General features: G+C 34.0%; 4 protein-coding genes and 1 long non-coding RNA gene across 5 annotated transcripts in view; all 5 read right to left on the bottom strand.

Moving 5' to 3' along the window:
• LOC109856656 (cytochrome P450 6j1-like) overlaps window positions 1-1,926 on the bottom strand; it is a 4,286-nt gene extending 2,360 nt beyond the window's left edge. Inside the window, exons 1-3 of the mRNA XM_020432178.1 lie at window positions 1,519-1,926; window positions 924-1,288; window positions 239-815 (exon numbers count right to left, since the gene is read on the bottom strand). Coding sequence (XP_020287767.1) covers window positions 239-815; window positions 924-1,256 — 910 coding nt within the window. The 5' untranslated portion in view covers window positions 1,257-1,288; window positions 1,519-1,926. The remainder of the gene's footprint in view (window positions 1-238; window positions 816-923; window positions 1,289-1,518) is intronic.
• Window positions 1,927-2,871: 945 nt separating this feature from the next.
• On the bottom strand, window positions 2,872-10,980 carry LOC109856690 (cytochrome P450 6B2-like). The gene is made up of 6 exons (XM_020432252.1): window positions 10,645-10,980; window positions 10,032-10,560; window positions 9,618-9,839; window positions 9,071-9,322; window positions 8,899-8,961; window positions 2,872-3,063 (listed from the first exon to the last, which is right to left on the bottom strand). The coding sequence occupies exons 1-6, from the start codon at window positions 10,978-10,980 to the stop codon at window positions 2,954-2,956; spliced, it is 1,512 nt and encodes a 503-aa protein (XP_020287841.1). The 3' UTR covers window positions 2,872-2,953.
• Window positions 10,981-13,126: 2,146 nt separating this feature from the next.
• LOC109856691 lies at window positions 13,127-20,264 on the bottom strand. Its single transcript, XM_020432253.1, has 12 exons — window positions 18,888-20,264; window positions 18,332-18,779; window positions 17,777-18,062; window positions 17,479-17,708; window positions 17,314-17,414; window positions 16,944-17,099; window positions 15,101-15,551; window positions 14,605-14,911; window positions 14,224-14,323; window positions 13,828-13,938; window positions 13,388-13,543; window positions 13,127-13,309 (listed from the first exon to the last, which is right to left on the bottom strand). Exons 1-12 carry the CDS (start codon window positions 18,921-18,923, stop codon window positions 13,259-13,261), a joined length of 2,433 nt encoding a protein of 810 aa, XP_020287842.1. The 5' UTR covers window positions 18,924-20,264; the 3' UTR covers window positions 13,127-13,258.
• Window positions 20,265-22,110: 1,846 nt separating this feature from the next.
• Window positions 22,111-26,460, bottom strand: LOC109856692. Its single transcript, XR_002250413.1, has 3 exons — window positions 25,943-26,460; window positions 24,515-25,579; window positions 22,111-22,383 (listed from the first exon to the last, which is right to left on the bottom strand). It is a non-coding gene; the product is annotated as an uncharacterized LOC109856692 (long non-coding RNA).
• Window positions 26,461-26,591: 131 nt separating this feature from the next.
• LOC109856669 (odorant receptor 13a-like) overlaps window positions 26,592-27,849 on the bottom strand; it is a 6,420-nt gene continuing 5,162 nt past the window's right edge. Inside the window, exons 4-7 of the mRNA XM_020432203.1 lie at window positions 27,482-27,578; window positions 27,187-27,306; window positions 26,788-26,943; window positions 26,592-26,694 (exon numbers count right to left, since the gene is read on the bottom strand). Coding sequence (XP_020287792.1) covers window positions 26,644-26,694; window positions 26,788-26,943; window positions 27,187-27,306; window positions 27,482-27,578 — 424 coding nt within the window. The 3' untranslated portion in view covers window positions 26,592-26,643. The remainder of the gene's footprint in view (window positions 26,695-26,787; window positions 26,944-27,186; window positions 27,307-27,481; window positions 27,579-27,849) is intronic.

Here is a 27,849-nt window from a genome sequence, read left to right as displayed (position 1 = left end):
CTTGTTTTAACGCTCAGTAATAAGCGTTAGAAAATCGCTTCGGTAAAATTCACCCAGTGTAACTCCAATGCTATGTGGCATAAATAAGTGTAACTCCGGAGGGTTAACAACATTTGATTGATTTCGTCGATTATAAATCGAAACAACATACAAATATGTTGTATGTTTATGCGTGTTACAATTTATAAAACTTTTTCATTAAGAAAAAAATTTCGATTTTCTTTTTATAGAAGTTTGCACACGCGCGTATGCAAAAATATATTACAACGACCAAGTAAATGCGTACTTATATCGCTCAGATTGCCCTGTTTTTTTAATTCTAGCAGCATATCAACAAAGTCGTGTCTAACAATGTTATTCTTTTCTCTATAATCCATAGTCTCGCGAATAACACGCATGAAGAAACTGACGTGTTCTGGTCTTGGTAAGATGCCGATGAGAGTAAGAAAGGAATAAACCTTCGGTACAATATCTCTGAGTCTGAAGCGTATTAAATTCATCCAAGTCGGAGCAAATATCGATCTTCCCATTTTACGAAATTCGGCATCTTCGTTTGCCAATGAATTCATTTCGATGCCAAAAGCGCAGCTACCGATAACATCGGTTGTGTACTTAGCCGTGAGTTCGCGGCATTCCACATATTTGTTTTGACTCGTCAATATATCTGTATATTTTTCGAGATGGTCGGCGCATTCTGATATCAGGTGAAACATCTCTTTCAGTTTGCCGGATGTGAAAACAGGTGTCAATTTCGTTCGTAACGGTCGCCATCTTTTTGACTCCAAGTTGAAAAGATGTAACAACAACGGATTTGCCTGTATGATATAATAAAAGATTGCATAAAGATTCTTGTCAAAAAATACATACCTATTTATTTTGCTTCTTTAATTTAGTTAGTAAAATATAACCGTAAACTTTCACACCTTTTCGTCGTAGTTCATTCCTCTGTCGGCAAACGTAGTGAAATCCTTGATGAGAACATCTTTAATTAAATCTGGATCATTTACGACAAGTAGAGGCGTTCTTTGAGAGAATATTCCAATTAACGGTTCGTCTTTGTACGTGCTATATAATTCTGACATATATTCGGTTATACTCTTTTTCACAAGAAGAACATCCTTCATTGTACCAAAGATCGGTATTGGTCGTGGTCCGCGAACTCCGCGTGATTTCCAAAAGCCAAAAGTTGATGTAAAGTAATAATAAATCGCAAGAATTACGACGGAAATGCCGCACAGTATCGTTACAAGATCCATTGCTCGGTAATTGTCGATTGCACACTCACGATCTTTGTTAAAAGAAAAAACATGTTCTGTTAAATAGTTCTTTAGGTACAGATGTCAAGTTAATTAAGATAAGGACAATCTTATTTAAATTGTTTTTATTTGATATTATTAGGTTTTAATCGGATATTAGTTTTTACTTCGCAGTATGTTTTGGATAATATTATTTTTTTATATGCAGTATTCTAATTATATAAAAAATGACATTCAGAATAGTGTTCAAGATGTAACATACCTGAAAATGTCGATGTAATGTCCACTCACAATATAGAATAGAATGTGCTTTTCTTTCTATTGATATTGGAAATAACACTGACTTACAACTCTGACTTACATACTCTGTGAGATATACTGCGTTTAATACGTAAATTTTTTGATATATGTGGTTCTGTTTGATGTCATATCTTCAAGATTCAAGCTTTCATTTACACACAGTATTCGTATCATACAATGACTCCGCGTAGATATCAGTGTGAAGCAAGGCAGATAACGATATAAAAATTATGGATAAGTGGGAGTTTGTGCCACTTATCAAAAATAGTCTGGTACAATATCGAAAGTATCATAAAGTATTTTTTAATTAATCAAAGCATGACTAGCAAAACCAGTAAAGATATGATAGTCTGCTCGCACTTTTATTGTTTTATTAGCTTCAAAGTTGAAGTATAAATAACTTATGTTTTATATATAAGTTTACATTTCATCTTTTCACTTATATTTTATAGTTTTGCGTTTTTATAAATATATAAATATATAATATTATATATAAATATATTTTATAAATATATAATATTATAAATTTACCTTAACACGTAATAATGAAAACATAAAGATATTTTTCAAGACATACTTAATGAGTCATGAGTCCAAGAGAAATATACATAGTTATTTATCGAAAGATAACAAATCTGATGTTCTACTTATATATTAAAAATGAAGAAAAATTTGTTTTTATGCCAAAAATATTTCTATATAGTTAAAACAAAATATATGGAAATGTACATAATTCGGGACGTCATATTAGCACGACGGAGGAACGTTATAGTTTTAACTTTATCTACATATTTGAAGTTGTAAACCACAAAGTCACTATCAAAGTTATTTAAAAATTTACTCTGTAAAAAGTACAAGTTACGAAGTAACTTATATTATCGAGTATGTTTAGAGTAGCGGACTCTGGTCAGAAACTCCAAAGATCATGATTTATCTCCGACTCAGAGAAGAGAAAAAAATATCCTACCTAAAAAATATACAACCTAAAAGCAATCAACAGCAATCTGTGTGTGTGCATTCCATGCGTCATCTCAGTCACAAATAAACAGTAACATTTTTGTATGAAAATCTCAAGAGATTATCAGTAAACAAGTGAATGACATAAATATAATACGGAAAAACTCTTTTGTTTATTCGTACATGAATCTTCATATTACACAACAAGAGCGGATTGAGAAACCTTTCAGAACAGAGATAAATTGCTTTTATACGTACTTCTATATGTACTGTTTTTGTGTGTCACTTCTTTGAATTTTTATCTTAACGTTTTTCTATTTTGTTTTCTCATATTCATACATATTTTTACATATTGTTTCATATATATTCAGATTGTCATATATATTAGAACATAATTTTTTTAAACGTAGTTACTTTAAATTTACAAAAACAATCGACTCTCAAGTCTTCTCAATTTTAGTTATCTTCAAGACTATTCCACCAACAGGAGATAAAAGCACCGCTTTAGAATTTATACGATAAGGTATTTGTGTTTCTTTGCAAGTTTCAAATTTGTAATTTCGCAGCAACTTTACAAGTCCAATTTTGGTTTGATAAGTTCCGAAGCGGGAACCTGTGCAAATAAAAACCGACTGAATTGAAGAAACTATTAAACTTCTCTATTACAAAAACATTTTCTAATAAAAAGACGTATTTAAAAGATTTGAGCTTTTGCAACATACCNATGCAATTNCTTGGACCGTCCCCGAAAGGTAAGTANAACATCGGATGTCTGGATTTTACAGCTTCGTCGCTAAATCTCTCCGGGTCAAAAACGTCCGGGTCCGGATAAATATTTGGATCGCGCTGAAGAGCACCATTTGGAATCAGTATTTTTTGTTTTGCTGGTATACTGACATTTGTACCATTAAAAGTATAACTGGATGTTGTTTTTCTCATGAGAGTTGTCAACGGTGGATATTTCCGTAAAGTTTCTGTGTACACAGAAAAACAGTAACTTTTAGATAAATGAAATAAGTTTTATAGAATAGTGTTTCCTAGAATAAAATTTTCAATTTCCTAAACTATTGTTACTCTTATTGCGTTACAAAAATCTATATGTGCATTATAACACGATATCATTTCTGATCTTCAATATACATAATGTAATTGTTACTAAAATTTCTTATTTTATCGATTAGAAATAACATACCTTTGAAAACTTTATCTAAATATCGCATTTCTTTCACGTTNTCATACGTTAAATTGTCACCATATTTTGTATATGTCTCATCAATTTCCTCACGTAGCTTATCTTGTATTTCCGGATTCAATGCCAATTCGTACAAAGCGTGACTCATGGTANTCGATGATGTTTCAAAACCGGCCACAAAAAATACAAATGCTTGAGAGGCTATTAAATTGTCAGTCACTTCTGAAATCATAATTATAGTATAACATATTTTTACTTAACATTATGCACTTTTTATAATGCAATACAAATCGATTGATTTCATCAATTATATACTAAAACAACATTCAAGTGGTGTATATTTATGCATGTATAATTTTATAAAACTTTTCTTATAAAAAGAAAAACGTTTCAAATGTTTTCCATGGAAGTTTTCAATAATCAAATGCAAAATATATTACAACAATATATATTACTACGAAGTAAATGCTTACTTATATCGCTCAGATTGCCCTGTTTTTTTAATTCTAGCAGCATATCAACAAAGTCGTGTCTAATAATGTTATTCTTTTCTCTGTAATCCATATTCTCGCGAATAACACGCATTATGAAGTTGATATATAGTGGTCTTGGTAAGATGCCGATAAGAGTAAGAAAGGAATAAACCTTCGGTACAATATCTCTGAGTCTGAAGCGTATTAAAGTCATCCAAGTAGGTGCGAATATCGATCTTCCCATTTTGCGGAATTCGGCATCTTCGTTTGTCAGTGAATTCATTTCGATGCCAAAGGCGCAGCTACCGATAACATCGGTTGTGTACTTAGCTGTCAGCTCGCGGCATTCAACAGGTTTGTTTTTGCTCACTAGTGTATCTGTATATTTTTCGAGATGGTCGGCGCATTCTGATATCAGGTGAAACATCTCTTTCAGTTTGCCAGATGTAAAAACAGGTGTCATTTTTGTCCGTAACGGTCGCCATCTTTTTGACTCCAAGTTGAAAAGATGTAACGATAGCGGATTTGCCTGTTTGACATAATAAAAGATTGCATAAAGATTCTTGTCAAAAAATACATAGCTATATATTTTGCTTCTTTATTTCAGTTAATAAAATGTAAGCGTAAATTTTCACACTTTTTCGTCGAAGTTTATTCCTCTGTCGGCAAACGTAGTAAAATCCTTAATGAGAACATCTTTAATTAAATCTGGATCGTTTACGACAAGTACAGGCGTTCTTCGAGAGAATATTCCAATTAACGGTTCGTCTTTGTACGTGCTATATATTTCTGACATGTATTCGGTCATACTCTTTTTCACAAGAAGAACATCCTTCAAGTTACCGAAGATCGGAAGTGGTCGTGGACCGCGCACTCCACGTGACTCCCAAAAGTCAAAAGTTGACGTAAAGTAATAATAAATCGCGAGAGATACGACGGCGATGCCGCACAGCATCGTTACAAGATCCATTGCTCGGTTAATGTCGATCGATTTGCACACGCGCGATCTTTGATGAAAAGAAAAACATATTGTGACAAGAAAAGAATATCTACTTACAAATGTCAAATTATGATAAAATAAGTCCTTATTCAATTGTTTTAATTGGATATTATTATTTTAATAAACAGTATTTTTTAGGATGTTATTATTTAAATGTTACTATATTATTATTATATATATTACTCTCATTGTATAAGAAATAACAATCAAAATAGTGTTCAAGATATAACATACCTGAATGTCAATAGTCACTCACATAAATTGTGCGTTTTTTTAAATTAATATCGGAAATAACACTGACTTACAACATTGAAATGTACTGCATTAAATACGTAATTTTCTCGATTGTATGGTTTTGTTTGATGTGACATCTTCAAGGTTCAAGCTTTTATTTATACACGGAATTCGTATTATACAATGACTCTGCGTAGATATCAGTGTGAAGTAAGTCAGATAACGATATAAAAATTTTAGATAAGTGGGAGTTCGTGCCACTTATCAGAAATAGTCTGGCACAATATCGAAAGATCATCAAGAAATGTATAATCATCCAAAGCATAATTAGATAAAATCAGTAAAGATTTAATGGTCAAAAGATCTGCTCGCACTTTTATTGTTTTATTAGCTTGAAAAAAAAAGTTGAAGTATAAAGTTGAAGTATAACTTACGTTTTTTAATATTTTATATTTCACTTATTATATTTTATAGTTTTGCGTTTTTATAAATATAAATTTACCTTAACACGTAATAATGAAAAAACATAAGGATATTTTTCAAGACATACTTAATGAGTCACGAGTCCAAGAGAAATATACATAGTTATTTATCGAAAGATAACAAATCTGATGTTCTACTTATATATTAAAAATAAAGAAAAATTTGTTTTTATGCCAAAAATACTTCTATATAATAAAAACAAGTTATCTGGAAAGGTAGATAAATTGCGGGATGCAATTATATTGGCGCGACGGAGGAACGTCATGGTTTTATCTTTATCTACATATTTGAAGTTGTAAATCATTGTCAAAGTTGTCTGAGAATTTGCTTTGTAAAAGGTAAGATACAAGTTACGAAGAGAGATTATATTATCAAATACGTTCAGAGTAGCGGACTCTGGTCGGCAACTCCGGAGATTTCATCTCCGATCCTGCAAGAAGAGAAAAATATACCTACTAACTAAAAACTATATACAAACATGTTCCAACATAACGGAACACACATATTAATATTTTGTAAATGATATATATATATATATAATGTGTTTGCTTATTAAAAAAAAAATAAGTTTTATTACATATAACAGTTTTAATAAAGTTTTACACACTTCTGCGGCGGAATAATGGATCAATACGTACGATACTGGCTCAATATCAACTTTCAATATCGATATAAATGGTTGACACCGCGTCAGACTTATCATCTCAGCATTCTGCCAGAATTGAATCTATATTAACGGTCAGTATGCTGGCAATACCCCAATACGATACGCTATTATTGCGCCAGTAAAATCCTACCTGGAATATTGTGTGAAAACATGTTATGTTTTTTACTTCTCTTATCTTTTTTATCTAATTGGAACACCAAGCTTATTTCAGTTTCAATTTTAACAAATACCTATAAATTTTTGCTCCGACTTGTGACTTTTATTATCTTGAAATATCGCTATGTTTTTTTATTACGTGTAACAATATAAAAGAAATAATACACATGTATATAAAATTGCACTCTAATTAGAGAACAAGGAGAACAAGAGACGTTATGTACTTTTTTTTGCTTAATTTCATTTTGTTTATACTTGGTAATTGCGAAGTCATTGTGCATGTACATGTGACTACCGCGATCAATATCTTGAAGATATCGCAACACACGATGTGTACCAGTGTGCACTGAGTGCGTCTTCTTTCAGTGTGTAGTGAAATACTTCAGTGTGCAATATTCTACTACACACTTAAAGAGAACACACTCAGTGCCCACTAGTGCCTCCAATCGAATTCGTCGTTTACATTTTTTATATTTTTTTTTCTTTTTATTTTTTTCAGTCGATTAAAAAAACCGATAATATAACAATTTGATGGACAATAGTTTTGGACAGGAGCCGCCAAGTTCTATTGTGCACATCGCTCCAAGTCTTTAACCGACATCTCGCTTGCTCATTCACGTGATTTGGATGACGACACTTAAATAGAATTACATAAGCAAGTTGGAAAGATGTCAATATGCAGGAAATTCTCCGTCATATTTGCCGAATATATCACTCAGACGTCAATCAGCTGCGCTAATGATGTTCTGTGCGCATCAGCATCCCAAGACAAGATTATGGCAATTACTGCACTATTAAATCTTTCTGTTTTTTCAATTAAGTTTTCTGTATTATTGTAACATCACTTTAGTTTTAAGTTATTGTTTTAAGGAAAACAGTTTTTTAAAATATTACTATTATAAAGTCTTTTTTTTTTTAATATTAGAAAAACCTCGATAACACATTTTTAATTTGTTTATAAGCTTGTCTTTTTTATGTCTCTTACATTTGAAGAAACTTCAAAGTAATTAAATCCGCATTTTGAAATGAATTCCAAGTAGAAAGTTCACGTTACGTGAACTGTGATGTCATTAATCATTCACGTGAACGTCAATCCGGTTCCCTGTTACACATGCTGAAAAAATTGAAAGTTACGGCCAATAAGAAATAGTCAGGCATCGCGATACATGGCACTTGACACGATACGCCTGATGATTGGCCCAGACACATAATTGCGGGAACACTGAGTTTATATAAACTGCCGCGCGTACATACAATTTTCGCACGGCCTTAATTGTGACTTCTATTGTGTCGTATAAGACCAGTTGACCGTCGTTTCTGTCCGTCGTGAAAGTGCGCGACTACGCAAACGGCGCGAGGTCTTTTATTTCCAATTTAAGTGCGGAATCTCAGCCGTTTTATTTTTGCACGCGGTTTGTGCGCGATACACATCGATCGCCTTTTGATCGATATATCGATATTTCTTTTCAGCACTTCTTTGCGATATATGTTGAAAACTTATGAATCTTCTTCCACGGTAAGTAACATATATAACACATTATGGTTTCTGTTACGTAAAGTGGATATATTTAAACCGGTATTCATAGTCGCATCTTCTATTTAAGATGCTATTCAGTTTCGTCGGCTTACAGAACATCTGAAGATTAAATTAAAGACGATCTTAAATACAAAATTCGCTTATATGAATACTGGTGTTAAATACAAGAAAATTTTTTTCCCCAACATCGAAATTGTTTGGAGAATGTGCAAGATCGCACAACGATATTTATGAAACTTATTTTCTTAAATAGATTTATTTATACAACTACAGAATGTGTTTAAAAATAACTACATTTTCATCACGTCTTAGTGTCAAACATGTTGATACATTGACGAAAAAATACATAAATATGGTTTTTCTAACAAAGACCACTGTGTTTTGTCTTACATATCTTTTGTTTTGCATATTTTTTATCTCAAAGCTTTAGAGCTCTTCTTTTCTTTTTATCACATGCATATTCGATTATGACATATATTTTTAAAATAAATTTTTTTGTCTCACATATATGTAGTCTAAACTTGTAAAAGCAATTAAGTCTTGTCAATTTTAGTTATTTTTAAGAATATTCCACCCAGTGGAGATAATGTTATTATCTTGGGATCTACGCGATAAGGTATTTGTGTTTTTTCGCAAGTTTCAAATTTGTAATTTCGCAGCAACTTTACAAGTCCAATTTTGATTTGATAAGTTCCGAAGCGGGAACCTGTGCAAATAAAAACCGACTGAATTGAAGAAACTATTAAACTTCTCTATTACAAAAACATTTTCTAATAAAAAGACGTATTCAAAAGATTTGAGCTTTTGCAACATACCGATGCAATTTCTTGGACCGTCCCCGAAAGGTAAGTAGAACATCGGATGTCTGGATTTTACAGCTTCGTCGCTAAATCTCTCCGGATCAAAAACGTCAGGTTCTGGATAAATATTTGGATCGCGCTGAAGAGCATCAACTGGAATCAGTAGTCTTTGGTTTGCTGGTATAGTGACATTTGTACCATTAAAAGTATAATTAGATGTTACTTTCCTCATTATAACTGTCGCTACCGAATATTTTCGTAAAGTTTCTGTATACAGAGAAAAATTCACGTTTTAATAAATAATAGATTTTTATGAATAAAGGATAAGTTTTTATTTATAAATAAAAAAACCTATAAGAGAGAGAATAATTTTTTCTAAAATCTACATATTGTTATCTTCATTGTTACAAATTTCTATTTTTGGAATACAATATCATCTTTAATTTATAATAATCTATTATCTGTAACTTATAATGTATAATCGCCGTATAATCGTTGTTATAACGAGATATACGTTGTTATATACTTATTTTTACTTATTTCAGTTTGCACGCGACATTACCTTTGAAAACTTTATCTAAATATTGCATTTCTTTCACGTTGTCGTATGTTAAACTGCTTCCGTATTTTTTATACATCTCATTAACTTCCTCACGTAATTTATCTTGTACTTTCGGATGCAATGCTAATTCGTATAAAACGTTGCACATGGTAATAGATGATGTATCAAAGCCGGCAACAAAGAATACGTATGCCTGAGCGACCAGCAAAGTGTCGGTTATTTCTGGAATATTATAACATATTAGTATTGTGTAATGTAATGATAAAATAAAATATTAAATGTAATTTATATAAATTAATAATAATTTCTAATTTATTAATTATTTTTAATTTATGAATTAATAATAATTTATGGTTTATTATGATAAATCACTATAATATGTAAGCACGTTCGTGGCTATAAAACGTATCTTACCAATATCACCCACTTTATCCTCTTCTTTTATTTTACGCAGCACGTCAATAAAGTCGTGTCGAACAATGTTATTTTTGTTTCTATATTCTATGGTTTCGTGAACAATATTCATAAAGAATTTGACATAGGTCGGTAGCGATAAAATACCGATAAATCTAAGGAAAGAAAAGATGCTCGGCGCAACTTGTCTGAGTCTGATTAAAAATACTTTTATCCAAGATGAATTTGTTACCATTTTTCCCATCTTACAAAATTCGGCATTGTCGTCTGTTAATGAATTCGTCTCGATGCCGAAGACGCAGTTACCGATAACGTTGGTCGTATACTTAGCCATGAGCTCGTGACATTCCACAGGTTCGCTTTTACTTGCTAATGTTTCGGTATACTTTTCGAGATGATCAGCGCATTCCGATACAATAAAAAACATCTCTTTTAGTTTGCCAGATGTGAAAATGGGCGTAAACTTAGTCCGTAACGGTCGCCATCTTTTTGACTCCAAATTAAAAAGATGTGGCGACAGCGGTTGTACCTACGATAAAAAAATTATATGAAAATTCTCGAAAAAGCATACTTCGCTCTTTTACTTCAGATAGAAATACATAACATAACTCACTTTTTCGTCGAAGTTAACTCCTCTTTCGGCGAATACGGTGAAATCTTTGATAAGAACATCCTTAATTAAATCTGGATCTTTCACAATAAGTATAGGTGTTCTTCTAGCGTATATTCCAATTAACGGTTCGTCTTTGTAGGTGCGATATAGTTCCGCCATATATTCACGCATACTTATTTTTACAAGAAGAACGTCTTTCATGTTGCCGAATATCGGTATCGGTTTTGGACCGCGAACTCCACGTAACTTCCAGAAGTCAAAGGTTTGTGTACAAAAATAATAAAATACCGTAAGAAATATGACCGCGATAACGCACACTACGGCTAGAGAATCCATTGTTCGATAGTTATCAATCGTTTTGCAACGATGACTGATGTTTGAACTGAAACTTTGATCTTAATATAGTTTTTAGTCACAAAAAGTCATGGTCACAGTTGATAAAACTAATATTGTTAGTTAAATATTATTCTAAATATATAAATATATATTCTAAATTATTCTAAATTATTCTAAATTATTCTATATATTCTAAATTATTCTAAATATATTATAAAGCATCACGCTCACGCAAATGCATAACTAATTGTTATTTGTTTCTGTACTACAACGTTTTAACATTACAAAATAATGAAATTATCATCCTGATTTACTGGTGATAAATATTTATTGAGAAAGACATAACTGTTGAATTATGAAAAAAAAAACATATACGTATACTACAAGTATATCGAAAGACTAGTTACACTTTTTCAATATTTATCATTTTGCGATTAACTAAAGGAGTATAAACTAATGGAAGGTGTTTCGTAGAATCGCGACGGTTATCGAAATCGATTGATGTGAACAGTAAATTTGATATGATCAATTGATATAATTTGTGTTTTGTTTTTGACATTATTTAGTCACAGTGTACGAAAGTAAGAGTTAGGACAAATCAATTTTTAACGAATCACAAATCACAAATCGCAAAAAAAGTACGTCCAAATTTTAAATGTAATTTTTAAGTATTAAGTATTATGTATTAAGTAGAATAATTAATAACGTTCAAAGATGTTTTTTCGGGTTTGAACCGCGTTAGTGTCATTTTTATACTGACGTGATACCAGTATCAGGCTGCTCTTCAAACCCTGATGAAGTGAGCTGTAATGTTCACGAAACGTCGGTATAAAAATGACACTAACGCAGTTCAAACTCGAAAAAACATCTTTGTATGTTAATACTACACACCGCGAAAGCATCAAATATCAAATTAATAACGTTATTAATGTTCACTGTAATAAGGTAGAACAAAGCTAGTTATTGTCTTATAACAACGTTGCGGTTTTTAATGTGACACAAAGAAAAAAGCCATCAGCTATTTGTTCTAAAATCGGTCACTTACCGGGAAGTAGAGTTGCCATCCAAGTGTCCGGGAAAAAAGAGAATAGCTACCTAATCTCAGAGTAACGCGGTAGAAATAAAGTAAAATATTTACAAGATTCCCTAAAACGGTTATAATCACCGCAGACGTTTTCGGAAAATCCGCTCAAACGTTCTCGGCATTCTAAAAAAAAGACAGTGTCGGAGGAAAAAAGAACGGATGGCAACTTTAACGGGAAGCCATTATAGAGAGTAATGAGACAATTTAAAATATTTAATAGTTTTAACTTTAAATTTAAATATTTTAAATTGTCTCATTACGTTGCAAACATTCAGTCGTGAGACATCAATTGACGCTTTGTACATTTCGACTAATATATTTTGTACATTTCGAATAATATCGAGTAATATTTTCTTCGATCCATCTCAAATAATGATGGACTTCGACACTGATTATCATATTGTTTTTTTACTTTTATAAAGATAAAAATATAAGGATTAAATAAGCGAATGGAACTACAAAAGTCCCTTGTGTTACTCAAATCTAAAAGATTCTCTGTGGCTTCCCCGCTGGTTTATATGCAGCTAAACTGTTTCAGCTCAGCTAAACATTTTCCGCCAGGTTGCACACAATGCTGATTTTGTTATTATTCAGGTCTTTGGGCTTCGAGAACACGGATTCCCGCATCTTTTGAGTAGAACAATCACGCAAAATGTGGAGACTGTCCTCTCTTTCTTTTCCACAAAATTTACAACTTATTCTTCTTTATTAGGTTTTATTTTTGTACATAAATAAAAAAAATCGTTGTGCTAGCTTTAAAACAGAGTAATAATTTTACACAAGGTAATAATTTTACACAATTCTCTTCTCAATTTTCGAACCTTTTTCTGGGAATGCGACGTCCTAGAAACACCATGTAGAACACGAAAATCCGCCACATTTCTTCTTTCAGCAAACACAAGCTAAATGCTTGCTCACTTACACACGTAAATAACATATGTACACAATAATATAACACCTGTTAAACTGATTGAAGGATGGAGCAATGCTTTTCACACAAGTTGGTTTTCTTGAACAGATTTATTTGTACAGGTACAAAAATCGTTTCAAAAGATTTTTAACCGCGCAATATGATAAAGAAGAGTGCTTACGAGAGATACTCACTTACGTCGTTAAGTTACGTGTTTACCTCTATTTGAGCACAGGATTGAGAAACTCTTCAATATTTCCGACATGCGTTGGTCCCATGTGGTGTTACAAGAAGGAACGTAGTACCGACAAATACCCCATAGACGTTTTCAGAACCTGCCGAATTGCTATGAGTAAATATTTACAAGAATATCTTTTATATTGCGGCGTGTCTACAAAAGAATCATAGCTCACATCGGTCAAAGTGCTGAGACAAAAGATGACAAATTTGCCCGCTGTCAGACAGAGCGGTTTTTGCGATCTCGCCATGCACAGTATTATCATTCGTGCGTTTTCCATCGGCATGTCGTACCAGCAACAATCGTAGAACGCTTCGCACACTTTAGCGCTCTATGTGACAGAAACAAATGCATTTAATTTTTGTCTACATATGCATTCGTATTTGTTCGGATTCTATAAAGTTGCAAACCGCGAAACACAAACCATAAATAAAACAAAAGAGAGAACAGGAATGAGGAAGTTTAGCATTTTGGTACATATTTATTAAAAAAACAAACTTCAAAATTATACGCGCACGTGGAAAAGCACGTCATTATAATATCTACATAGGCAATTTGTTTTATCACGATTTCGCATACATAGGTCTTTTATCTTTGTGTTGTAACATATGTTACCTCCGTCAGGAGACTCTCGCCTACAGTGCAGTGAGCGTAGAGTATAAGCAGTACTAAGAATTGAAATATCAGAAATGTAACGAGCACTCCTCTCTCGCCTTTAGCAAAATTCTATAAAAAAAAAAAAAAGTAGTAAACTCAAGAACACACAAAACAGCGTATCAAAAATTAAACAATGTAATTGTTATTACAAATATTCTCTTACAAGGTTTTTTTTATTCACAACTAATAGAGAAAATAAAGCCATTGAGATCCAAACACGTACGTGGAACATATTTCGTGTATTAAACTACACGTTTAAAAAAATATATTTCGTTTACATACGTCCAACGTTTGATTTCTCTATTAGTTAATTGTCGTTATTTATTACTGTTATGTTTTTCTCGTCGGACTTACTGTTAAAATTTGATAACCGAGAATGCACACGAGAGAAGTAGCTCCCAAAAGATGAGCCAATAACGTTGCGCTAAATGCCTTTTGTATCATTCTTCCCATTCTGAAAAAAATGCGTGTCTAAATGCAATCAATTTGTGAAATAATTATTGTATTCTGCGATTTATTAAAAAAGGTTTACTTGTTCGAAAAACATTTCCATTATTGATTGACTTATGATTTCGAGACAAGTAAAATTACTTGCAATAATTGTATTTTTTAAATAAAATATGAACAAAGAGTTAGCACATTTTATCGTTGTTTTTTTAATCGAAATAACGATGTGTATCGGCTTTTTATATTTTTTCAAGTATTTATCTTTTTTTTATCTACACATGAACTTACCGCAGCAGTCGTATGTGTGCGAGCACCACGTGTCGCACCTCTTGTCTGCATCTTCCGGGATTGGTGTCTATGCTGTTAATACGCAAAGCTAGAACAGACATCTGACCGCATATGTGAAATACAAGGGTGACCATGATACAATCGGCGGCGCTCTGTCCGAAGCCGCTGACAAACACGAACGGAAATTGCAACGCGTACGTGATCGTGTACGCGCGCATGTCGTCGATCGCGTAGAACATGTGAAAACGATAGGGCAACAAGTAAATTATTTGGGTGACGTTCTCGTTGATCACTATTTTTGGTAATCCTGGAAAAAAACAGATATTTTTATCAGTACTAGTCTTAAAAAAAAATTTAAAAATTCTTAACATAAGATTTACAAAAGAAACAAATTAAAGAATGGCATTGAAATGTTTTTTTTTTCCTCGTGCGCGTACGATAATTCTCTACAGATTCGCCGATCGAAATCAAGTTACGTAAACTCAATGACTCACACCGCTTCCGAGTATAATTATAATCGGCGTTAAGTAATACGACGAAGCCGTTAACGCGACGAACACCATCAGCAATTTGACGAAGATCTTTGATCTGGCGTTGTACGTGATGAACGCCTTCATCTCCTCGATGGTTCTGTAACTCGTCTTGTCGAAGTCCTTCATAGTCTCGGCTATCACTTCGCCGATCTCCCCGTTGTACAACCGCAGCATGCTCATACGCACGAATATCTGCGAGAACGCCATGTTCTCCGTCAGGTTCATGATCACGTGCTCGAGATCGCCGATAAACAGAAACAGATCCAGATATTCGAGAACCATGAAAAAACTGAAGTAGCCGAAATTGACGGAGAAGATGAGATTGTTGAATCGAAAGGGCCAAAGACCCAGCGTCGTCATCAGTCGTTTGTTCCAGGACAGCACTTCGGCCGCGCGGTCCAGGTCCTTTTGATCCTGACAAACGAAAGACATGATCAGACATGTCTTTTGAACGTAATTTCCAGATAACTTATCCTTTGATTTTTTGTTTTACGGCACATTTTTTCGAGGTTTAACATCAAAGAAACGCCGCGACTCACCTTCATGACGCTTTATTTTACAATGTTCCTCTCTCGACCGATCGTCCGAAACTGCGGCGAACGCACGGGAATCGTACGAGTTCATGAAATATGCCTGTTTTTCGGTGCCTAAAGCACCGTCTATGGTATCGTCCCATAGACTATTATAAAGTTGCCAACAATTGCGCTCGAAATTAGCGTGTACTGTACACACGAATTACTTATGAGCGTGTTACTTGATCCACCTGCGCTTTCGAGACAAATGCGCAGAATCATTCGCGATTGGCATCGACGACGCGGATTCACACGATTGCGAATACAAATGGCTGTCGAACGGTTCCAGGAACGCGATCACGAATACAAAAAAACTTCAGGTGCGCTTCTCCAAGTTTCATTATGAAACTATTACGCAGTGCAATTGGCGATAAACGGAGAGACTTGATTTTTCTGTTTCACTCTCGACATCCTAAAAGTTTAGATTATTTGAAGTTCTCTTTTTCTTTTAACAGTGTTTTATTAAACCTTCGATCAAGCTTTTATTCGTGTTCTGACAGAGCTATATATTATTAAATTAAAAATAAGTCTTTCTTCTATTTATATATTCTATAATATATTAAAATATAAAACCGCTTGTTTGTAATGGAAACACAAATGACAAACAGTTTCGAGCAAACTTGGATGTTGATATAGAATACACCTTTCAAAATTGACGTGAAGAAAAATTATTTTAGTTTTTTTATATCGCGTTATTGTTATCTTTGCGACAACTTCTTAAACATTTTTTATTACTTTTTCGGGACTCTGAAGAAAACTCTGTTACGAGTTTGAGAAACGTTTCGCTACTGTTTAATGTAATATATATCTTTTGCTGTATGTAAATATATTAAATAATCCAATTTTGCTCGAAAATTAAACCTTTATTTAATTATTTGTGTTCATGTTAAAAAATGTTAAACGAGAGATTTACAAAAACGAAATTAGATTTAATGCACAGCTTAAGGCAGTTTCTACGTGTATTTTCTATATAATAAATTAATTTAATATACAGATGTGTGTTCGATATTGTGCGTCGTGTAGGAACTGTCGTAATTTCTTTATAATAGAGTGCGTAGCATCGATAAATACGCCATAGAAGTTTTAATGACCTGCATCAAATATATATAGCAAATTATCTTAAAGAGTTTGATACTCTAAATATTTTAATTTCAAGAGTTTAATTCTCAATGTTTTTTATTTTTGTTTTCAAAATTTTACCTGCAAAGAAAATACCGCGCTGAAACACACTTACGTCAGTGAAACTGTTCAAGGAAAATATATAGAACTTTCCCGCGGTTAAGTAGAGCATAACTTGGCTACGAATCATGCAAATCAGCAGGCACTTCTTGCAGTTGAGCGGCATTTCGTACCAGTCGCATTCGTAATACGCATCTTGCATATTAACACACTAAACAATCGGATGGCACGTTATATATTTTATTATACAAAGAAGAATTGTTTTAAAAGTTTTTATCAGCGATGTCAAACAGACGAACGCAAATTTCATCGAACTTAAACGCGACTATTTTAACCAATGTTGTCCTGTAAAAAGGAACTCGTCACAAAATCGACTTGCTTCATTGTTTGACATCGCTGCTAAGTTTTTAATTTTCAGTACACACCTGTTGAGTCAACTGATCGCCGATCAAACAGTATCCGTAGAGTATTACGAGCGCGATGGCGGCGAAGAAAATAAAAGTGCAGCAGGTCGCCATCTCTGTCACTGACAGATTCTGAAGAAATGTTGTTTTGCACGTATAATATCTTTTTCGATTAACTAGACTTACCTTTTGATATTGTCAATGTTTTGTTTTTTTTAACAACGATGAGAGACAGTACTAACGTAATGACACGAACCATTATGACGTAATACATCGAGATAGCCAGTACAATGCTATTACCGAGGAGTTCATCCATCAGAATCAAATTGAAAGTATCGTCCACAGATTTCGCCATCCTTTCGTTGTAGTGTTCAAACGAGATTACGTGCAAAGAGAATAAAAACAGAGTACAGGAACTGAGGGCGAGGAAAAGAATAAAATGTGTTCTTCTCGTTTATAAGCCGCGACTTTGAAACGAGCTTACCATATTATCTTCAGATGCATTTGAACGAAATCGCGTATTCTATCCATCAGCATGCGCTGCGAATACGTTTCCATTTTTCTGATGCGGTACGACAGGATGGACAATTTGGCGCAAATGTGGAATACCAAAATCACCAGCAGACAGATCGACGCCATGTGCAGAATAGATCCGTAAATCATCGGGAACAGATACAGATACATCAGCACGTACGTGTGCGTGTCGGAGACGTCGAAAAACGGGTGTACCCTGTAGGGTAACATAAAAGACACCGTACCATTACGTGACGCTGGAAAAAAAAAAACCATCACACATTCCTGTGTAAAGTATAATTTTTGCTATTTTAAAATTTCTCGAAGAGTTTATTGTAACAATTTTTATAATAACTTTGAAGAATTCTAAAAAAACTTTGCTTTATAATTCTTAATTCGCTTATTAACAATAAATTGTGTAAACAATATATTGTAGTAAAAGAAACGCTTTTTTTTGTAGATCCAACACACAATTGGAGTTTTATAAATAATTAACAAGAAATTTTTTTTAACAAACTTCGTGTACCTTGATTACTGGTTGCTAAAATCACAAGCGGTCTGACGTACAGCAGCATAACCGTGATGAACATACCGACGATCGAGCTGTACGTGAACACTTTTGACGCGTAATTGTAATTGTAATATATCTTCTCTTCCTCGAGATTTTCAAATTTTTGCTTCGCCATGTCGTTTCTGATCGCGCCGATTAGCCGTTTCAGCAGACCGCTGCATCGGATCAGCCACAGCATCACGAACACCATGGTGTAAGCCATCGTTTCCACGAGATTCATTACCATCAGTTCCAGATTGCCGAACACGTCGTAAAAGTCGGTATACGCCATGGCGAGATACAGAGTGTAATGCGAAATGTAGATCGCAAAGCGAACATACGTCGGTTCAAACGGCCATATTCCACCGACGGAAAAAATGCGTTCTAAATGAACAAACAAATCTTCGATATGACGCGCTTCGGTCTGCAATGCAATATTGCGCGAACAGAAAAAAACAATTAATATAATTTGTCATACAATTAATATTAATTATTGAAATTATGACAAAAAATCTCATTTTCGCTTTCTTACGGGACGTAAATTGCCGTGGGATGGTTTTACTCTCATGGCGAACAGAGTTGCAAACTGATCGCTCGCGAAACTGCAACTTGCCTCGTTGCAAAATCACCGCCGGATCCTATTCAACGTTACAATTACGTTGATCAATGCGTGTACACGTGTACGCTACGCGTGCGTATCAATGCGATTCTCGAAACGGCAAATCCAACATTTGAAACACACAGTCGTGTTGCGTTATTACACGGCTCTCATCTGGTCATTCCGCTCTGTCTGATTCTATCTACAACAATATCGTATAAATGGAAAATTCAAACGTGCGCAACTATTACGCTCATCCAAGCTCTGATCTGAATTATTAAGTTGTTATTAGCTATCATTTTTTTCCTTTGGCGCATCAATTATCTTACTTATCTTTCTTAGACAAGTTACGCGGTTTCAGCTTAACATTTGAATATGCAATTACATCAATCCGCAACATCGGAACAATATTGTACACAAACCTCCATTAGATATTCATTAGACGCGACGTGACGTTATGAACATTAATGTTCATTAGATGGACATTATGTCTGAGTGTGTGTGAGATTGTTCCCATAAATAAGCATCATAACAAAAAAAAAATCAATTTTAAGTAACTTCAGAAATAATTGTTTGTAGGATTTGTTTTTCCGAGATCGCGGACCTCATGTGTTACATCTTTTACCTTTCATCGCTAAAACATTAGAGTTTCTTGTAACATTTACTCAGAAATGAGACAATAAAAGATATTGTCAATGAAATGTACGTCCGTCTACAGTCGATCGGTACGTCAGTCATTACATCACGCAATTCAGATCAACAAAAAACACGTCGATATAATTGCTCGCTTCAGTTCGTGCAATATTATCCTCATTACGCATCTTATTATCTTACTTCTCTCTACATCATCGAAAATACTCGTGAGTTTAGGGAACACGGTCGAAAAAAACCGTCTGATCGCAAAATTATCATGTTTCGTGGTTTGAGAGATTCAGCAAATGAGAAAGCAGAAAGAAAGAAAATTGTCTCCATCCCAGTGAGTTAAATTTTTTTGTAAGAAACCACCACCTGTGGACTACCAGCTGTTGGATTCTAATCATTTTAAAAATTGTCTCGTAACATGTGAGTCAGTTGTTTGCAAAAAACTATTTTATAGTATTTCTCTACGTTTTTTGTAATAAATACAATATTTCGTTCTAATTGATAGAAAGAAATAAACCGGGAAGTAAAGACATTATTAGTTTTAACTACTTAAAACATATAATTTTACACGATCACAATTTACCTTAGATGGTTTATAAATTATAATAGTTAACAAATGTGATATTGATAATTTTATACGGATTTCGATCAAATTTTCAAGCTAGAATATCGTTTACTGATAGATACGCTATCGATGTGTTTATTATCTGCAAATAAAACATGAAGCTATTAAATTAAATAATACGAGATTTAAAAAATGTAAAATAGAAAATATGGATTATATGTATCAAGATGCAATTTTCTGACTTACGTTTGTGAGTGTGTATAATGATAACACGCAAAATTTATTCATAGTCAATATTGCTGGCTTTTCAGATCGAATCATGCACGTTCTGATTAACCGTGATTGCATGGCGGATGATTATACCAATCCGATTTATAAAATGCATTACGTACTCCAGTACTCTGTATAAAATATGAAATTGTGAGATATATATATTTTTTTATTGTAGAGAATGACTAAGAATTTCCGAGTAATTAATTGTGAAAGTAAAATCAAAGAACAATATCAAATAAAGTTTAATTATACAGTGATTGAGTTTACATTATAATCTATTTCCACAAGCGCATAAAGTAAACTTGTATTTAAAAATATATATCTTTATAAACAGTTTTGTTAAAAGTAAAACATATAGAAATAGAAAAAAAATCGCATTTAAGAGATAACACACATACATATTTTCTTTCTCTCTCTTACACTCTTTTATCTTATCATAAACTACTTACTATGCGACGAAAAAGTTTAGACCTGTTTTTACGTTATCGAGACATCTGTATGTATAGTCGGCGTCAATGAATCGTTTCGTAGCCCCGGGAGCTAGGGGTAAGAGAGACGGTATTCCCTAGGAGTAAGTACTGCCAACGGGCGCCGCACTAACTAACTGTAGCAGATTTCGATGAATTGACCAATTACAATATTTACTGCTAGGGAATACCGTCCCTCTTACCCCTAGCTCCCCGCGTCCACGAAACGATTCATTGACGCCGACTGTACAGTAGGGAGCACCATATCGTGCGGCTCTAGAGGGAGTATTTTTCGGAAATTTTTTTCTAGCTGCTCCTATTACTGCGCGCTGCTCTCTTTCGATTTCGGGCTGCTGGCAGAGATCGAAGGAGAACGACGCGCGATAGTAGAAGCAGTCAAAGGAGAAATTCCCGAAAAATACTTCCTCTGGAGCCGCACGATATGGTGCTCCCATAGAGCTTATACTCATGGAGAGGCCCTGCGACCGCAAGGAGGATCGACAAAGAGGGATATATTTTTCTGTTTCAACTGTGGCCACTTCTTATAGAAGAGAATAACAGAGAACACGAAGTGGGGGAGCCACAGTAGACAAAATATATCGAAATATATCTCTCTTTGTCGATCTTCCCGGCGGAGCCCTCTCTATGGTTAGCATATATAGGCAGGGCCTCTCCATGAGTATAAGCTCTATGGGTGCTTCCTACTGTACATATTGAAACAATTAAGAGGATGCTGAACCGTCCTGTTATACCGACGGGACATGTCATTTTAGTAGATCAGACTAATCTCATTATTTACTGTATCAAATAAAAAACGCTTTTCCAGAAGTAAAAAAACACTTATCGGTCTGGTGCTTTTTAGTCTAAAAAGTACCAAAAGTTACATTGTCCTATTATTACTTGATCATATTTTGCTATTTTTAACCAATTTCTAAGCATTGTATAAATATACAGGCACCAGAGCGATAAGCGGATGATATAAAAAAATTAAATGGAACAATCAAAATGTGATTTTATTGTCTAGTTTACGAGAATAGTTAGTTCTTCTAATGAAGCACATACGATAGTAGGCAGGATACGCACACAAGCAGACAGTCGCGCACGTGTGCATATCCCCACCACTATCAGACGGGCAAACAAAACGAAAGACAAGAAAAGAGATATATGTACGTCTATCCTTGTATAAAGGGCACCACCTACTGGACAGCAAAGCAGCTGTTAATCCGCTGGTTCAGCATCCTCTTAAGATCCGTACTTGAAACATCTCATTAAAGCGTTCTCTGCCGCTTAATAATTGATTGTCAGTAATTCGCCAGTGAAAAAGTGAATTTCTTACAGTAGTGCAGTAGCGCGCAGTAGTGCGAGTAAACAGACTTAGACCGCAGTTGCATACACGTTGATCTTTGTGTAAGTATGACTCTTATTTTTCCTCACTGATTTTAAACTTGTGGATTTTTTTGACTACAATTGTCTCACAGTCTGTCTGAAATAAAGGATACAACTCACGTTATTAAGTGACGATGCCTGTGTACTGTAAAATAAAATTTATAATAAAGCTAAGTTAGCTTCTCAGATTCGAATGTCCTTGTGCGAATGGTATTCTCCTGCTTGCATGTAACACACTAGGTTCACGTGTGCTTGTTTACGCGATTCTAGAATTCTCGGAGTTGTGCGAGGCTTCGAGCTCGCGTCAGTCCTTCGCGCTATTCATTTTATTGTTGCCGCGCCGAAGATAATTAGTTATATTAGGAAATGGAATTAATTCGTAGCGTTCTCTTAATGAAGAAAAATTATTTATTTTAAATGAAAATTAAAAAATACATTAATTAAAGTATTGCCCATCGCTTTCTACTACTTTTGACCATCTTTCGGGCAGGGAACGAATACCGTGTCGGAAGAACGCTTTGTCTTTAGATGCAATCCACGAATCGATCTATTTTTGACAATCTTTGTAAGAAGTGAACTTCTGCTCAGACAGGCTATGAGCCATCGAACGAAACAAATAGTAATCAAAAGGAGCAACATCTGGAGAATACAGCGGGTGGGGTAGGACTTCTCATTTAAGTGTTTCCAGGTATGTTTGTACCGGTTTTGCGACGTGCGGACGAGCATTGTCGTTTCAGCAAAATGACTTTGTCGTGTCTTTTGGAGTATTGCGGCCGTTTTTCTTTCAATGCACGGCTCAAGCGCATCAATTGTAGTCGGTAGCGATCCCCAGTTATAGTTTCATTCGGTATTTCAGCAGTTCATAATAAATCACACCCCTCTGATCCCACCAAATACAGAGCAGGAGCTTAAATCCATGGATATTCGGCTTTGCCACTGATATTGATGGTCGGTCGGGCTTAACCCATGACTTTCTGCGCTTCGGATTGTCGTAACGGATCCATTTTTCATCACCGGTGACAATTCGATGCAAAAAACCTTTTCTTTTCTCCCGTTGAAGCAGCAGTTCACACGTCAAAAAACGCCTCCCCGTCAAAAACACTTTATTTGGCACAAATTTTAACATATTTAATAAATTATAGTGTTGTTATTTACGATTCAAAAAAAGCTTATGTAAAGCAAATGACGTCCAATGACAACTGTTTCACAATGAATACATTACTGTAGGTAACCACGAAATATATTGTACTACTTACGCCATGTCTTGTAAAACGCTACGAATTAATTCCAACACCTAATACGTAGTAATAACGAGTAGTGCGAGACATTTAAATTGTGTTTGATCTGTACAAGTATTGTTGAAATACACATACTAAGTGAAGTGCAGCGCAGTTGCTTTGCATCTTCAGTTACCCTAATCCTGACAAGATCGCGGGTGCGTAGCGGTAATTATTAAACACTGTTATTTTAGGCGATTTTTGGCGATCGTATGGTACATATACCAAAGTGTACCAAACTATAGTTTGAAGTCACTCGAACTATAGTGTGTTACACTTTGGTATATGTACCATACGATCGCCAAAAATCGCCTTTTACAGTACACAGCGCGTCACTGAATCGCGGAATAGGCGCGGGAATCGGAGGGCAAGCGGGCCGTACGATTCATACGGCGCTTATTGGCGAGCAACCGCCCCGCTTGCCCTCCGATCCCGCGCCTATTCCGCGATTCAATGACGCGCTGTGTACAATGCTATTTAAGTGATACTGATAATTGTTGCAATTTTTTAACAAATTGTCAATTCTGCACGCGGCTAACTACTGGCCGCAGATATGAAGCGTCATGTTGATTATCAAAGTATCTGGTCCTGCATAACCGTAGGTTATTGTCAGAAAAGCAACCAACAGAAAGATACAGAAAAAAAACACATATAAGTAAACATGTCGTTGATCTCAATAAAGAGAACCGTGCGATACGGTAAATGATACGAGAAATTGGTACCAGACGTCACTGTATACACATATCACGCTAAATTTAATTTCACTGCTTTTTATCTCTGGTGTATTTATACATTAAATTATTATTTCAAGTAGAAAGTCTGCTACTGTTGTTTTTGTTAATCTTATGACTCTTGATTAAAAAACAGTGGCAAGCTTTTTGCTATTCTTTAACATATTAAATAAGCAATATATCTTATACAAAATATACGCTATAAAAATTATACAATTACACGCAGCATTAAATGTACTTCAGAGATATTTCACTTTATACAAAAAACAAAGTAGTGATACGTTCGGAAAAGTAATCACTGATGAGTGTTCTCGCTCGACTGTTACTATTTAGTCACAAATACATGTGTCGCAAGTTTATTGTATTCTTTGTTTTTGTATAATAATTTCCGCGCGCGAACAAATCTCGTGTTTCATTCTGTTTCCCTTCTAACACTCGCGGCTCGTCGTTTCTGAGCAATAAGCGGCAACGTACACGCGGGTCGTACTAGCGATTGCCGAATTATTTCTCAATAATATGTGCACAAGTTGATTAAAAAGATACGAAACGAAACAGTGTGAGTAATTTAGTGCACCATAATTTACAGTAATTTTGAAAAAACATTTCATATATTCGTTTTCTAAGAAAGATAACGATACGCATTTCTCCTTTTCTTAGAAAGCTCGTTTTTATCATTAGATCTCTGGAACCATGTATTTACGAAAGTAAACAAATTTCACTTTTTACTTAAATATTGAATAATGTTTTTAAACATTGCTAATTGTCAAAAAAATGAATGAGTAAACATGACAGATCAACTGTTGGAGTTTTATCAAAAGAACTCTGGTGCTGATTTAACACGAGTAAATAAAATTTTATTTCTTCGAACGTAATATTTCACTTGAACTCCAATTTTCCAAGAATGTTTGCAAGTAATATATTGTAGCCGCCACTATTGTAATACCCATCGAAATCTTGATGAATTTCAAGCCGATCTTGTTGTACCGTAAGTACACGGTCTTCTCTTGTACGTTGTGGTAGGCCTCGGTCGTGAAATCACGATTTCGATGATTTTCAGAAATTTGCTCAGTATATCGCAGCCTCGTCTCATTATCACTATCTTTCCGGTCAGTATCAGAAATAAAATGTTCTCCGATAAATCCGTGATGACGCACTCTAGTATGTCGCATTCGAACAGGTAGCTCAACTCCATGATCCAGATATTTATGAAATATATGACGAAAAATACGAACACACGGGCTGATTCACTCCGATCGGTCACAGACCTGAAAATCTCAAAAAACATCTATTCCAGATTATTACGTTTGACGTTCGAACGAACTCAGTTGTCTGAAAATGAAAGAATCATTGTATGATACACCACGTGTAGAATAGGACAAATTTCGATAAGAGAAATTCTCGCAGATATTCTAATTTTATTTTATGTTCTAATATATTTGTGTCTAATATATTTTATCTTATATTCTAATTTTATCTATGTTATCTTAAGACACGAAATTGGAAGTGTATTACGAATTACGTATGTAAACTTTACAAGAACTGTAGTAAATCGCTACGTCTGGAGTCGTATACTTGAAAAATTTTGTCATCGCTCTCTCTGTACAGTGTATTGTTTAATTAAGTAAACAATTTTCTTCAATTTCTTTACCTGCATAATGCGGCTTCGAGTGTGTCCAGATGATACAGCAGTTCGCAAATATGCTTTCCCGACTACGAGAAAAACTTATTCTACTAACAGGAGAATACATGTCGGTTACATGAAGAAAATTGACTATCTTGTTAATACTGTCATATTGTCAAGCCAGTACTGTACATTTTATTTTTCAGGCTATAACGTCAAACGTAGAATCGTACGAGTAGTCATCTAAAAATATCTAGAGTTTAATATTAATTAAGGCATATTATCTTAATGACAGCCCTCTTAGTGCCGATAATTATTGAGTTTGGGAGGACTAAGCTCCGATAACCTTAAGTACCGTATTTCGATGTAGGAGAACTTATTGACTTGATTGCAAGTGATTAAATTAAATTATCATGTTTCGTGGTTCGAGAGGTTCAGCGAATGAGAAAGCAGAACGAAAGAAAATTGTCTCGTAACATGTGAGTCAGTTGTTTGCAAAAAACTATTTTAGTATTTCTCTACGTTTTTTGTAATAAATACAATAGTTATTACAAATATAATTGATAGAAACAAATAAACAAAGAGGTAAAAACATTATTAGTTTTAACTACTTAAAAAATATAATTTTACATGATCAAAATTTACTTTACGTGGCTTATAAATTATAATACTTAACAATTGTTATTGATATATAGATTTTTATCAAATTTTCAAGCTAAAACATCGTTTTACGAAAAATTTCTTAACATGGATAGATACGCCATCGACGTTTTTATTAACTGCAAATAGAACATGAATCAGTTAAATATAAAATGCTAATGGTAAAACATAGAATATATGTATCAAGATATATATATAATTTACTGACTTACGTTTGTAAATGTGTTTAATGATAACACGCAAAATTTACCCATAGTCAATATTGCTGGTTTTTCAGCTCGAATCATGCACGTTCTGATTAACCGTGATTGCATTGGCGAATGATTATACCAATCCGACTTGTAAAATGCATCACGCACTCCAGTACTCTGTGTAAAATATAAAATTATTGTGAGATATATATTTTTTTAATTATGACTAAAGAGTGACTAAAAAACTTCCGGTTAATTAGTTGTAAGATAAAGATCAAACAACATTCATACATCAGATAAAGTTTACTTCTGTTATAAGATAAAGCAGTCTGTCTAGAGAACACTTAATGATAACATCGTTCACGTATAAAAGATCGAAATGACGATTATGTCATTAAATGACAATTATTTTTTATTTACCTCGGTAATGAGACATTCTCCTGTATAGCAATATGACCAGATTGTTATAAGTAGGCAGAATATGTACAATGTATAACTTATAACAGTACTGACTTCTTTATCTTCGCTAGAAGCCGGATTCTAAAAAGCATTAGAAAATTGATCAAACATCACGTTAATTATATGCGTCATATTGACATGCAAATTGCTATTATTTCTACAACGCACAATGACATTTTATCAATTATAACTGATTTGTTCTTAATTATCATCAAGTATACGTCAAAACTTGGATTTTTGTGTTCGTAAAACTTACCACAGCCATGTACAAGGTTAAACATAGTAAGACTGTACTGCCCAAACTTTGCGCAAAAAATATCAAGTTGAAAGTATTCTCCAATTGTTCCGCTAATCTGAAATGCGTTACATTGTTAAAACATGATTAGATTATTTTCTGTATAGAATTAAGATCAACAGCATTTGCGTATAAAATACAAAATCATTAAAAAAAAAAACTGTATTTTGCAATTGTCTTAAATTCGAGATATATAGAGTGTGATTGAGTTTATATATAATCTATTTCCACAAGCGCTTATACACAGTTTGTCCGGAAAGTTCCCGGACTACGTGAATTAAAAATCGAAAATGAAAGATATGGTTTATTAAACAAGTTTACACTTCAAG

The sequence above is a fragment of the Pseudomyrmex gracilis genome, unplaced genomic scaffold (assembly GCF_002006095.1).
Source record: "Pseudomyrmex gracilis isolate BER0280 unplaced genomic scaffold, ASM200609v1 scaffold_130, whole genome shotgun sequence".
Lineage (NCBI taxonomy): Eukaryota > Metazoa > Arthropoda > Insecta > Hymenoptera > Formicidae > Pseudomyrmex > Pseudomyrmex gracilis.
This window is presented reverse-complemented; position numbering and strand designations above follow the sequence as displayed.

Excerpts from the sequence above, each read along its gene's own strand:
- LOC109856691 (XM_020432253.1), bottom strand. The coding sequence starts at position 18,923 with ATGAGAGTAAAACCATCCCACGGCAATTTACGTCCC. Across the intron at positions 18,063-18,331 it reads TTTAGCAACCAGTAATCAAG|CGTCACGTAATGGTACGGTG; the intron begins GTACACGAAGTT and ends TTTTTTTTCCAG. Across the intron at positions 13,544-13,827 it reads GCGAGAGTCTCCTGACGGAG|AGCGCTAAAGTGTGCGAAGC; the intron begins GTAACATATGTT and ends TCTGTCACATAG.
- LOC109856690 (XM_020432252.1), bottom strand. The coding sequence starts at position 10,980 with ATGGATTCTCTAGCCGTAGTGTGCGTTATCGCGGTCATATTTCTTACG. Across the intron at positions 9,840-10,031 it reads GGATAAAGTGGGTGATATTG|AAATAACCGACACTTTGCTG; the intron begins GTAAGATACGTT and ends ATAATATTCCAG. Across the intron at positions 8,962-9,070 it reads CGGTCCAAGAAATTGCATCG|GTTCCCGCTTCGGAACTTAT; the intron begins GTATGTTGCAAA and ends TTATTTGCACAG.